The sequence below is a fragment of the Danio rerio genome, chromosome 3 (genome assembly GCF_052040795.2).
Source record: "Danio rerio strain M-AB ecotype USA chromosome 3, GRCz13ab, whole genome shotgun sequence".
Lineage (NCBI taxonomy): Eukaryota > Metazoa > Chordata > Actinopteri > Cypriniformes > Danionidae > Danio > Danio rerio.
This window is the reverse complement of record NC_141023.1, coordinates 44,810,390-44,825,064: the sequence shown is the minus strand read 5'-3', so window position 1 is coordinate 44,825,064 and position 14,675 is coordinate 44,810,390. Positions and strand designations below refer to the sequence as shown.

Genomic DNA, 14,675 nt, shown 5'->3' with positions numbered 1-14,675 from the left:
TATTACAGCCCCTAGGATTTTTCCTAGGATATCAAAATCAACTGTAGGTTGTAGATTTTCTTATATCTGGCACCTAAACTCTGGAATAGCCTTCCTAGCACAGTTCTATAGGCAGACGGACTCTGTGAGTTTAAAACTAGCTGAAAGAAATGTCTTTGCACTAGCATACACATAAAACTCAACTGCTTTTGAAATTCAAATCCTTTAAAGGATTGTTAAGCTGAATTAATTAGGGCAACCGGAGCCAGGAACACTTATAGACATTATAATTTAAATGACATCTACGCTTATGTTAGTCTGTTTTTTAGTATCCCAAGATCTCCATAATCCTAGACCAGGCGGTATCTTGAAGCAAATGCTGTGGTGGTCATGGAGGAGTGGAAAGCATGAGACTGATTACTGAAAGACCCCAGTGACAGACGAGTCTTTGCATTGATTTCATGAGGCCAGCCTGAACACCTGCCGGTGACTTACTCACACCTACAGCTTCTTCTCGATGGACCTCCAGCATTCTTCAGCCTCCGGCACCTACACTGCAGCTCTGTACAAGAAGTTTGGCCAGAGGAGAAATGGTCTTGCCCAAAAGACCCTGGTTTCTTTCAAGGTTTTTTTTCCTTCCCTTTCTTTAATTGGTCAAGTTTGTTCCTCCCCGCTGGCTTGCTTAGTTTGGGACTTGTGGAGCTGCACATCCATGTATTTGCTCCCCAGTGTTTGGACTTTCAGCATTGGACATTAAACTACACTGAACTGAACTACACTGAACTCTGAAATCTGGATTGACAGTTTTAATTGACTAGAACTTCTATGTTAAGCTGCTTTGAAACAATCTACATTGTAAAAGTGCTATAGAAATAAACATGAATTAACAAAAAAAAAAAGATTCTGATAACCAAATTTAGCTGACCTACAGTGGGGGACGCTTTAAAGTGAGCATTACCGCCGCGCCTTGTACCGCTGCCTCTCTTAAGGAGTAAGAACGTGTTTTTAGGTATGATCGCAGTTTGCGACTATACCTTTGTGTGCTTTACAGGGGGCTCAAAGGGTGTAACGAGGAGCCTGACACGGAGGGATCCATTTGCAGTATATTTGTTAAACACAGTTCAAACACAATCATACAATACGCACTAAAGCGCAAACTCACATCAGTAGTATTCAGTATGGGTCTAAGGGCTGGCGGTGGGCTGTCAAGGAGTGACATAGCAGGCATGGATCAGTTGCAGGCGGCGTGGTTCAGAGTCAGAGAACAAGCAAGGTTCGGGGTAGGCAGAAGGCAACACAAGGTTGGTCACAGATCAGACAAGGAGATAACACTCAGAAATGTCAGACAGGGCAGAGCAAGACTTCACAACGGACTGAGTGTGTGTGCTGCTTATATCTGTGAGCGTGGGTCGTTAGTGGGATGAGCTGCAGGTGAGTGTGCTCATTCATTTAAGTGGATGACGTAATGATAGAAGTCCGGTGATGGTGGCCTCTGCTGGCCAGCAAGGGGAATGACTGGGACCGAGTCGGTGAGAAAGGGATGGGATGCAATCAGACAAAAATAGCCTAGTAGCTACAAATACTGTGCTACTTGTAAATGAAGATGAAAAAAAAGCATTATAATTCCTTCATTAATCATTAAAAACTTGTTAATCAGCTTTATTGTCATTGTAAACTTAAGTGAAATGAGGATTCATTTTGGAAAGTAAAATTAAATAAATAATAGACAACACATACAATTAGGTCGGCATAAATAAATAAATAAATAAATAAATAAATAAATAAATAAATAAATAAATAAATAAATAAATAATGATTTCTTTTTTAGGTATTTCCCAAAGTTTAACTAAGCAGTCCATTGTAACAACAAGACAATAACAACACATTACAAAAGTGTAACAACAAGGTTCCATTCATATTCTTCCTCTGCTCACTTTTGCGTGTTTTGTGAATATTTTTACAAGTTGAATTTCAGCTGGGATGAGGCAGCTTCAGTAAAATCAACAAACATCTAGCGTAAGAATTATGAGGGAGCCACACAATGGGGCAGAGGGGGTGCTAATGCTCAGTGCTAATTACCCGCTCTGTAGTGACATTGATAACACAATCACATGCTCATTGTTTTCGAGGAGGCCCTGGGGAATATGCGAAGTGTAAATATTCTCAGAACTCTTCTGTGATGGAACAATCCACAGTACAGGAGCCGCTTACTTTGAAGTGGTTTCCAGCTTCGTGTCTAGAGTTCAGCTCGTCTCTGTTCGCAGATCATAATAGACCCCCTGCTTTACAGACTGGTGTTTGAGGGCGAGGGGTCAATCTTGTCAAATGCATAGGCAAATACAACACTGTCGCTATTACACATAAAAAAAAAATGTAGGGCTACCTATAAGGTTGAGGTGTATTTCTAGATGTTGAACTAAGTTGTCAAAAACTGTCAAGCTAATTTTATAAAATGACCCGTGTATGTTGTTGGTTTAGTTCCAATATGTCTTGCAATATTGTTTGCAGTTGTGCACAGCTCTACCCAAATGAAGTTTATGTTTGTTGTAAATAAGGGTGTATTTATTCTTTTGCGCAATGCTGTGAATAAATAAGAAATGCAAAGAGCATACGCAGTAAAAATGTGAAACTTTCATATTCCGTGTCTTGTACTCAGATACTTCACTAAATGCAGTGATGTTTAACTTTACTGTGGTTTTCAAATGGCGGTGCAAATAGTGTATATGGGTCTGTGTAGTGGCTATTTTCTCTAAGGAGGCTCTCTCAGTGGTCAAGAAACAAAGTCTTACCCGGGATGTCTTTTACAAGTTTTATTCTTTATAAAGACGATCACAGTCATACAGCAACAACAGTTTCTGCAGAGTGAGATACTAAAGCAAAGTGTGTTCACCTTTTTATCTAGTTTGTACTGCTTACGAGGTCAACTCCCAATAAGGCCTCATCTACAATTACGTCAGGCGTCTTCTGCTGTTCGTGCAAAATGCTCATAACAACCACACATCCTTCTTAGGATAATGAAAAAGCCTTCACCTAAAGAAATATAGTTATCTATAAAAATGTACACATAGGTTTTATGATGAACATATGAAGAACACAGATACACACATATGTAATAATGAGTCTTAGACAAGTTTCTAACATATAAAGCTCATCTAAAAATGAATTTCCATTACAGTCTGTCTTGAGCATTTTCAGGAAGTGTCACTAAAATCTGACTTTATTTTTGCATTAAAAAATGCACAGAGTAAACTGTCATAATGAAAACATCACAAAGCCATTTGATTATCTTGTTCATAAACAATGGTGTCAGGACTTTTCATTTTGACCACACTGACACTTTCATTGACATCAGTACTTGCTTTTGAGGAATGAGCTAACCATTTTGAACAAGTTTGTACTAATTGTTTTGAGAAATGCATTAACTGTTGTGCAAATGTAAATAGTGTTGTGACAAATGCACCAAAGTGACTGAGAAAAAGCTGTAATTAGTGTTGCTAATGTTATATTTTTTTTACAATTCTGTATGTGTATGGGTAGATGGATAGATGATTGACTGATGATTGGTAGGATAGATGGATGGATGGATATACAGATGAATGGGAGGATGAATGATTGGATGGATAGATACATGGAGGGGATAGATAGATGGATGGATAGATGGATGGAAGGATAGATAGAGGGCTGGATTGAGGGATAGTGGTCAGAATATGTAATTTGTGTTAAAATAAGGATCTTTTATTCCACTTGATATTCATCAGATCTGTTGCCATATAGGTGCTCTGCTTCGAGGTGAGAATGTAGAATAGGTTTGTGGCATAATGGTTTCCGCGATTGCTTGCAGTATAATGATAACCTTTTTAGTATTCCGAGAGCCTGCGAAGTGCAAAATGGCAGTGTCAGCACTCCAACATAAGACACAATGCTAAGCAAAATCACTCTCGGCCTTATCTGGACTCTTTCTGGCAGGCTGGATCAAGCATCCTCCAAAAAAAAAAGAAGTACAATATGTTACAGCTTCCCAGACAGCTTTGGCCTGTTCCTATGAAATATTTGCAGACTATAACCCTCGCCTGCCACCGCAGATCCAGATAAATGGGAATGGGTGATATAGAGGAAATTTTAGCCATGATTTCAGATGAACTAAAATTCCATTTGCGGAGACGCACTGCATGGCAAGTGGGTGTCCCAGAGCTCTCCATAGACTGTCAGTGGCCTCTTGTCAGCGGCTTCTTACAGTAACGCCTGTGACCTTTATATGATGAAGCACTGAGAGTCTCCGCCGTGGCATGTCTCTCTGTCTTAGAAATGGTCGACAGGACGTTGTTCTGACCCTCCCCGATGCAAGGATGCATGACAGAGACCGCAGGGCATCGCAAAGGCCACTATTTATCTTTGTTACACTTGTTCAGATTAGAAAAGGTTCCAGTTCCTTGTAGGGGACATCACTTTTTTGCTTAAGCCAAGCGGGTGCTGAAGCAAGTGTGCAACAACAAGTGCCAGATGGTAGGAGACTCCCTGTTGCCATCCGTTCTAGTGTGCGCACTTGTGAGATGCTACCAGACGTTTAGGATTGGTGTTAAATGGAGGCCGTCTTCAGGTGACTAGCGGGAAAACAGCATTGAGGAAGAGCTGATTAAATTACAAGAGGAAAAAAGAGCATTAAGGATCTGATACACCAAGCCAAAGACTCCATAGGATACGCAACACATGTCGCTCGAATAGTTTTGAATAGGAATATGTAACGGTCAATATTGTGAATGAAGCCCCGCCTACTAGTACAGGAGCCAATCATCGATTCACATAGACGGACGTTTCTCCAGGGGGGAAGCTCAGATTAGAAGTGTGCTTTCACATTTTTGTGGTCAACAAACACACTGGAATCTCAGCGAACACTTGCTTCACAGACATGAGAAATATATCCACATAAAGCTTGAAATCTGTACTTTTAAATTAACCAAGCACACTTGAAAATTAAAGTTTTTTGGTTTTGTAGTCTGTATAAAATGAATGCAAGGTACAGTCCTTCCTGTCAAACGCACAACCCCTCACTGCAGTTACTCAAACGCCCACAAACTTGTAAACAAAATTTGCTGTTATTTCTGGAGGATATTCGCTATCAAGACCAAGTTGTGGATTACTTAAGAAGAACAGCATGAGCATACGAGGCATTATTCAGAGGATGATAATGTGTACAATGGCCATAAATGAGGTAGGTGTCGTTATCCTTTTTAGTGCACATTAGCTCGGACAACCTGAAAATATGCAGATGTTGTTTAATTCAAAAGTTTAGAAACAAAACGAGACTGATGTGGTTTATTTCATAGGTGATTCCAACTATATAATGTAATCGTAAACTTGGCAAGAAGTTTTGAAGAATTTGATGTTTCCCTATTTCAAGATAAAGACCAAGCCTGGGATGCATTTCAAAGATAGCCTCCAAGTGAAATTACTTGCCTTAAAGGGTCACGAAACACCAAGACACATTTTTGATATGTTGACAGCCATATATGTGTCCCATGCTGCTAAAAACACTATAAGGACACATATATTTCATAAAAAAGTGAAAATGTATTGTTTTTGCCTTATTTCTGGGTTAAGACAAATTTTTGAAGCTACTTCACGTTAATTAGATCCTAGTGTGTATTACAGCGTATAGACTGGATGACTGTACCGGCGAGTACAATGTGACGCGTTTGAGTGTGCAGTATTGAGTCATAAGAAGACTTGATTCAAACCAATCTGTGTGCTCTATTGTGAATGAGGTGCATTGATAGCTTCGAAGACTGTTTTTACCTGTTACAGTGTTGAGATGGCAGAGAGACCCACGTTGTGTTGCCAAAACAAGTGGAAGAAGAATTGTTTGGAGACATGGGTCATCAGTGTTGTGTTTATAAATGCGCCACAATTAATGTTTTGTTTTTATTTTCCCACTATGAGAGCACAGCTGGACTCATGTGTGGATTACAGTTGTCTGCTAACACACAACTAAAATACGTTTGTAAGGAACATTTATTACATGAGAGCTTTTTGCATCTGGAAATGGTAAAATCCGTACTTGCCACTCGTCTCCTTTTTAAAAAAAGATGCAGCTCCAGTTGGTGTTGATTGCCCTGTCTCTACAGATTTAGTAAGTGTGCGTGTTCTTTGTTTATGTTTATTCAGAGGCAAAGCTAGTTAGTATCGTAAGCAGTACTCTTTCAGTTTTTAAAGACATAACTTAGTCAAAATGGTTTAGTTACTAAGTTTACAGTACATTAAAACCACTGCAATATTATGGACTGAAAGGTCACCTGTAAATGCTGCTCTCTGAATGTAAACATATAAACACTGCAATAAAACAATTACTGTCGTGTCCAACAATTGCAATTTTTTGCTGCATTTTGTGACAGGATAGTGTATACACACAGCTTTCTGGTGCTATCGAGTGCATCTAATTTACAGAGAAATGCGAATGTTTTTTTTTTTTTCTCCCATATGGCGTGTGAAATCAAACCTTACATTAAAACTACACTCTTCCAGCAGTTCCTTGCATCCAGTATCTCGTTTGTCATGGGCGGCATGCATGAAATGTTCCTGAATGAAAGTGAAAGTGCCAAACTGCAGTTAAAGTAGACAAATTAAGAATTTGGCAAATAATTCAATTACTACTGTCCATGTAAACACAGTCACTGTCTTTCTCCTTTGAACCCTCAAGAATTGTGTTGTATCATTGTGTTGTATCAGTTCGTTTTAAAGAACTAGTTTGAACAAACAGCAATCGTAATTTTTTTTGAGTGTATGCACTTATACACTATGCATTTTTACAATAAGACATGTTGTGTATGATTTTTGTGTTGACGTGTACAGAAGCTAATCTGGATACAGTTTATTTAATGGAGCGCATCCGTATGCATTTGCTGATTCAGAGGTTGCATATGAAGGGCAGTAATCGACGCACAGCTATAATGGAAAGAAAGTGAATGCAGACATTTTTATATTCATTTCAACCTTTCAAGATTAAAAATTCACAAGAAATATAAGAAAATATGTAATGATAGGATGATAGTGGGATAGAATGGTAAAATAGAATGGTACCAATTTTTAAAAATGGGAAAAAAAGAATCCTGACAAAAACTGGAGGGTTGACATGTATGAAGTGAACAGGAAGTGTTTGTGGAAAAACAGTTTTGCAAAACATCTTTGCGAAGGAACACAATATATTTTCAGTTTATTTTCCCCACCATCACGTCCATCCTTAATAATCTGACCTGGTCAAGTTTTCTTATTTCAAGCATATCTCCAGATAAAACAACTATTTAATTTCTTTGGAGAATTAGGACTCATAAGAATTAATGCAGTCTCCCATTAACAGACACCATTAGGGTTTGAGCAAATTGTATGAAAAAAAAATATATATATACAACAACAAATTAGCCTATCATTTTGATAAGCTAGAAGTTTACAGCACATAATTTGCTTGCATTTAGTTTGCACACTCACATTGATCAACAGCAATTCACTTGGTTCTTAACAATTTATGCAAATATTTTTACCAAATGTTGATAATGTGACCAAACATTACACTTGCAGTAGGCATTTAAACTGGTATAGTTGAATGCAGTCAATATAGACTGGTATAGTCAATATAATTTATGTGTCACATAAATACTGTACAGTTTAGTTTATATTGTATAGTCCAGTGGTTCCCAACCTTTTTCTTAGGGGCCCCCCCCATGAACATATACAAACATTGGAGCACCCCCACCATATAAATACACACGCACGCACACACATATGTACTGTGTATATATATATATATATATAAATATATATATATATATATATATATATATATATATATATATATATATATATATATATATATATATATATATATATATACATACATACAGTATGTGTGTGTTTGTGTAATATTAATATATAATATGTATACAAAATATAAAATAATCAGTTTTAACTTGTCTTGGCCTTCAATAAAACCAAAATTTAGGTAGGCTTTGACATACTGTCTAATCTTTTTCTTCACCTCTAAAGAATCATTGCATTTACGTTTCTCTGCCATTTTTGTTTTGATTTTGCCTTTACGAGAAGTTGGACAACCACATTGCGCAAGTGAGCAAAATTTAAATAATTATTTAAAGTTATTTATTTTAATTATTTTTACTATTATGTTGGAATTTTAAGCATGTGTTTTGATTTTTTTTTTTTTGGTACTAAAAAATACATATATAATAGTAGGGCTGCTCGATATTGGGAAAAATCATAATCACAATTATTTTGGTCATAATTGTAATCACGATTATTCAAAACGAGTATCAGAAAAAATACAATAAAATTATTAGCGCTCCTGAGAATTTCTTTTTTTATAAATATTTCCCAAATTATGTTTAACAGAACAAGGAATTTTAACAGTATTTCCTCTAATATTTTTCTTCTAGGCTTATTTGTTTTATTTTAGCTAGAATAAAAGCAAGTTTAAATATTTTGAAAGCTATTTTAAGGTCAATATTATTAGCCCCCTTAAGCAATAAATATTTTTGATGACTTGCCTAATTACCCTAATTAAGCCTTTGAACTGCACTTTAATCTGAATGGTTGTATTTTGAAAAATATCTAGTAAAATATTATGTGCTGTCATCACAGCAAAGATAAAATAAATCAGTAATTAGAAATGATATATCAAAACTTTTATGTTCAGAAAAAAACTTCTTTCTATGAAACAGAAATTGGGCAGGAAAAGTTAATATTCAGCTAATATTCAGGAGGGCTAATAATTCTGACTTCAAGTGTTCAAGTGTTGGCGCGGACCCCAGGTTGGGAACCACTGGTATAGTCCATGTTGATTTACATTGATGCATTAGACTTATTTCTTCCATGCAGCAAAAAAAAAAAAAAAAAAAGGGAAGAAAAAAGTTAAATGAATATAATATCAACCCAAAATGTACAGCCTTCCAAAGCCTAAGCTCTTCCTCTGAACATGAAAGCCCTTCCAGAGAGTTTAGCCCACAATGAAGTTTTTGATGTAGTCCTTTCCATCTGAAGTGTCCTTGAAATAAAAGGAGGAGCGGAGAAAATAGGATGGAGATGTTTCGAGTCTATGGGCTATTCTGCATCCTTCTCAGACGTCATATCAGCCCCGTGAAGTCACTGGACCAGTTGAACTCCTTCACAAGATTCTATTATTTCCAAACAGCACTGCAGCATTTCTCAGACAGAGAGGACTGTTTATTTATATAGTTCTGCTTATAACTTATTTATTCTGCTTTTCATATTTCAGCACTTGTTGGGGGAAAAAAAAAATAGATGTCTGTGTTTGCTTTCAAGCATCTTGAAATGCTTGGATGTTTTCTGAATGCTTCATTACTTGTTGATCAAGTTTCTTTTTTCTTTTTTTTTCTTTTTTTAAGACAGCCTGCAGAAACAAAAGTTTTTTTAATGTGTGTTTTTGTGTATTTTTAATCTTGAAAGCACGTTTTATTATTCAGAGACAACCCTGTTACCTTTCTTAAAAAGATAGTTCAGCCAAAACTGAATATTTTTATCAAGAAAGCTGAAAACTGGTGAACATCAGCTTCAATAGTAGGAAAAACAAATAATATGGAAGTTAACGCTTTCAAAATATCATCTTTTGGTTTCAAAAGAAGAAAGAAATTAAAACATGTGTAGAGGCAAGTTCTAAATAGTGCAAAATATATATTTTATTATGAGAAACATGAAAAGAATCAGCTAAAAACAATATGGGGTTTGAAATTTGAGCTCTTTTGGTTGTACATTGAACATTTTTATCACATTAAATTGAATAACAACAGTCATTTTAATCAGATATCTGTTCAAAAGTGCTGTTTTTGGTCCTGGTTTGGCAGCAATATTACAAAAACATTCTTACCAACAATATTCCAAGTTCATTAGAGGATTAGCTTTAAAACTACTACATGTATTTCACTAATCATATAATGCGTTATTATTCACATTAATATTATTATACAATTATTCATTTATTTTCTTTTCGGCTTAGTCCCTTTATTAATCTGGGGTCACCACAGTAGAATAAACCGTTAACTTATCCAGCACATGTTTTACACAGATGATGCCCTTCCAGCGGCAACCCATCACTGGGAAAGAGATCCAATCGATTAATCTATTTATTTTCCATATTAACTAATAGTAATAGTACACTACCTGAAAAAATTCTCATCATCAATCTAGGTTTTAGGAACAACAAATAACTTCTAGTTGATCATTTGATATCAAAAATGGCTTATATGAAAGGCAAAGGCCTCTAGATTACGCTTATTTTACCAAAATAAAATATCATCATGCCTTGATTTTTAATTATTTAATTAGGACAGTAAGGTCTGACTTTGCTTAGATAAAAGTGTTCTCACTTAACAGAAATAATGTACAGTGTCGAATATAAAAGTCTGTGGTGCTGTGGAAAAAGATTGAATATTGTGTATGACTCCTTTGAGCTTGTCTTGATACCTCAGGCTGTTGATGTTGCCATCCACTCTGCAGATCTCTTGCACGCCCCCATACTGAATGTAACCCCAAACCATGATATTTCCTTCACTAAACTTGACTGATTTCTGTGAGAATCTTGGGTTCACACAGGTCTTCTGCAGCAATTGTGATGTAGTTAAACAGATGATTCATTGCTTTCTGCCACTTTTCAAAATTATCAACTAGAAGTCAAGTATTACTTAATATATGAATACAATTATTTGTTGCTCTTACAACTGGAATCGACGACAAGACTTTTGTCAGCTAATGTAGTAACTAATAACATAGTAATAATATCTTAAATCGACAGTTCAGTGCAAAATGAAAAGTGTCATCATTTACACATCCTTGGCTTGTTCCAAACCATTATTTATTCATTTGAATACAATGAGCTTGTCATTGTGTGTGTGTGTGTGTGTATATATATATATATATATATATATATATATATATATATATATATATATATATATATATATATATATATATATATATATATATATATATACTAAAGAAAGTCAATGGTTACAGGTTTGTAACAAGTCAAGGTTAAGTAAATGATGGCACAATCTTCACTTTTGGATGGGCTATCCCTTTAAGTGTTTGCTGTAGTCTGATTTAACACGATTTTTATTATAATTATATTTATTTCTGGTTGCCAATACATTTTTTTCTTCAATAAAAAAGGTTTATTTTTTGAAAGAAGCTTCACATATTTGCCTTTATTTAAAAAAGTGCTACAAATAGTACGTTCCTACCTCTTCCCTCATGATCTCTGTAAAGGGTCCCTTTGGCAAAGACCAACAGATTTAAATTTTAATTAGTTTCTTGTGCTATTAATTTGCTGAAATTGAATGGAGGAAACAGGTAGTCACTGATTTTAATAGTATAAATAGCTATGTTTTCATCCAAAAATGTGAAGTAAGTTTATGCTCAAAACTGGTAAAGGCATTTTGGAATGACTTAAACAACATTTCAGAAGTTTTACAATGTGCTCACCCTGCTGATTTGTCCATTCGCACACATTTTTATCAACACATTATCTCTTATAACAAAATCACATAACCTTTTTTTTTAATGCACATACTGGAATTTGTTCTGTAAAAGTGTTTCCATCTGTTTATTCACATCTTGTCTTATTTATATTTCATATTTTTCCATAAACCAATGTTGTGTAATGTTAATGTCCTCTGCTGCATGGCGTAACTGTTTGGTAACATGATACCCATGTTAATTTCCCTGCCACTGTTTCTTTATATATATATATATATATATATATATATATATATATATATATATATATATATATATATATATATATATATATATATATATATATTTTTTTTTTTTTTTTTTTTTTGGAAAGAGAAGACCTTAGAGTAGCCAATGATGTGCTTTGGTTAAGTCACATGACATGCAGTGTTTTTCTGTAGCGTGATTTCTGACAGATTGCCGTTTATTGTGAGTAGTTGCAAAATGCTAATGTAAACATCAATAAAAACAAAGGATCGAATTATGTCAGATCCACAAAAAAATCTCAAACATCACCTCCAGTAAGTTATGATGACCCAACTCAACTTTTTTAAAATCAAATTGTTTTTTTGTATCGATCAAATGTGTGTGTTGCCAAGTGGAACATGCAATATTGCAATGGGTTAGCTAGCTAGCAAGGTCAGCAATGAACTTTTAAGTTGTAACAATAACAACATGAACGCTAGTAATATCATGTTGATTAGTCTTGTGTTAATTGCATTTGCATTATGGATAAAATCTAGTTTTAATTGCAATACTACTTTTGAATAGATATCAATACAAGCAATAGTGTATTAGCGAGCACCACAGTGTTCTATGGTAAGTGAAAGAAGAAAAGGACAGAACTGGCTCTTCCTGCAGATGAAAGTGAGGATGAGATGGGTTTTAGTGTCCATGAGAATTATGCAGATTGGACATTTGATAGAGACAGTTCAGGTAAGTTAGCTCAGATGCAGATAAGACAGGTGTAGTATATAGTATAATATATATATATATATATATATATATATATATATATATATATATATATATATATATATATATATATATATATATATATATATATATATATATATACATACACATTGTAAGCTATAGCAACATTAATCTGATGCATCTGGATGTACTAGACTTGTTATTTATTTGTTATAGAATTCACTGAAGAACATATTTATATTCACCGTATGTTTTATATATAATAAAACAATATTATGATTGTTTTTAATAATATTCAGCAAAAAATAATGGAATAAACGAAAGCTGTTGAAAAATGAGTTGTGGTAGAGTATGTATAAGGTGTCATTTATAAGTTCTGTGTTAAAGCTCATAATGCTGCAACACCAATTAAATGATTTCAAACTAAAAATATTAATCGTAAAGAAGGTTTTAAATTTGAGATTTCTAAGGTAGATTTACTATTGGACGTGGTTGCCATATGGCAACGTTTCATAAAGTACCTTAAAGTTTTTTTTTCCAATTAAATTTTTTACAGTACTTCAAGTTAAGCCATTTTAAGAAAAGAAAAACAGTCAAATATATATTTTTAAAGGTTTATCATAATGTGTGCAGTAGAGGGTTAAGTAATATGTTATATATGTTGTAAATCTATTATGCTGTAGAACAAATTGCCCTAAAAGAGGACAATAAAGCTTACAGTAATATTTGAAATATTCTTATACTTTTAAAAGCTTATTTCTCAGCATTTTTATATGGTGCAGTGGGTTTTCTGTATTATTGTTAATGTCATTTTGTCTTGTGGTCCATTGTTTTGTACATTCAATTATTTTTGAAAGACTCAGAGTCACATGACCTCTGTAAAATGAAATCAGTTAATGTACTCTGTGTACAGTCTCTGATCTTGAATTAATTCCCGTACACTTCCATTGTTGACACACACGCTTGACGTGCTTACGTCCACAGTAATTACGAATCTCCCTTTTTAAACTGGCTCGTTTATTTTCTACCATCAGCATGATGTGACAACACCTCCTTCTAGTGTTTATACAACCTTAACAAAGCATCAAGATTTATGCTTCAATTAAAGGCTAAAAACATCTCCTATGTAAGCTGATCTAAACCATGCAGGTGATGCAGCCTTACAGGAAGCCATGATGTCTCTCTATAAATACAGATCTCGAACTGACCTTGTGCAAAGCCCTTACAGGACCAGAGTGGCTCTGAAGACCAGCCTGCGTGTCTCTGCTGTATCGACCTGTCCTCAGGCCGTTTGTGTGGATCACCCGAAACACAGCCAGCACTCCTGTGGCCCCGCAGGGCTTGTTTTTCAAAGACTCCTCCAGACCGATATGGACTTCCTTCCCCAGCAGGCCCACCAGCGCTCCATCTCTAGTGTCGCCTTCAGTATCAACAAAGCAATTACTCTCAATGATTTCTCTTTGTGTCATCCGATAGCTTTCCTGCGCGACACTTTCCAATGCGGGATGTCAATTCACCAGGGAGACTTGGTGAAGCATGATCTCCGGCAATCAAAGAAAACAGGGCTTTCTGCAAAATTTAATCTCGCTTTTAGAAGCCAGAAAACTGCGCTCGCAAGCCATTTTTTGCTTGTGTGATTTGGCAGGTTGGTGAGAGAAAGATGATATGGGTGTACAGGACTGTCTGATTGGGAGATTGTGGGAACCCTGCAAAGAGGTGCATATGCAGTAATGATGCAGGCATTCTTAAATTGAATAAATGGAAAACAGATTAACGATTTATACAATTGTTATATATTTTGTTAAACAAGTTACTTTGAGATAGTTACATGTTCATTAATACAAATAACAAAGAGTTATGAACTTTTAATATTTTCTGGTCTAGAAGAAGTCTTCAGAAATCTTGCTAATTTTAAAATGAGTTTTTACAAAAAAATAAAAAATAAATAATAATGTGCTGTTAAAGCTGCAGTAGGTGATTGTCTTCAGAAACATTTTTTGTTATGCTGGTTGAAAGTCTCTTCACATTCTAATAGTAATGATTAAAGTAAATGATCTGAATGTATTTATATTTATTTTTATATTCTGGGTAAGGCATGAGACAAAAAATGTTTGTCCAATTAAAATTTGTCAGGCTGATAATTCCCATAATTCTAATAAGTAGCCCAAACTGTCAACAAATGTACATTTGTACATCTGCGCACCCCTGTTCACGCAGATCCACCATTT

At 35.0% G+C, this 14,675-nt stretch overlaps 1 protein-coding gene across 2 annotated transcripts; it reads right to left on the bottom strand.

Annotated features, from left to right (window-relative positions):
- Nucleotides 1–2,782: 2,782 nt before the first annotated feature.
- Nucleotides 2,783–14,369, bottom strand: LOC147846011 (uncharacterized). Of its 2 annotated transcripts, none has more exons than XM_087245071.1 (2): nucleotides 13,656–14,369; nucleotides 2,783–4,608 (listed from the first exon to the last, which is right to left on the bottom strand). In XM_087245071.1, exons 1-2 carry the CDS (start codon nucleotides 13,914–13,916, stop codon nucleotides 4,573–4,575), a joined length of 297 nt encoding a protein of 98 aa, XP_087101197.1. In that variant the 5' UTR covers nucleotides 13,917–14,369; the 3' UTR covers nucleotides 2,783–4,572. The 2 variants fall into 2 exon arrangements, with proteins under 2 accessions (XP_087101197.1, XP_087101196.1); XM_087245070.1 differs by having other exon boundaries at nucleotides 2,783–4,580.
- Nucleotides 14,370–14,675: the final 306 nt, after the last annotated feature.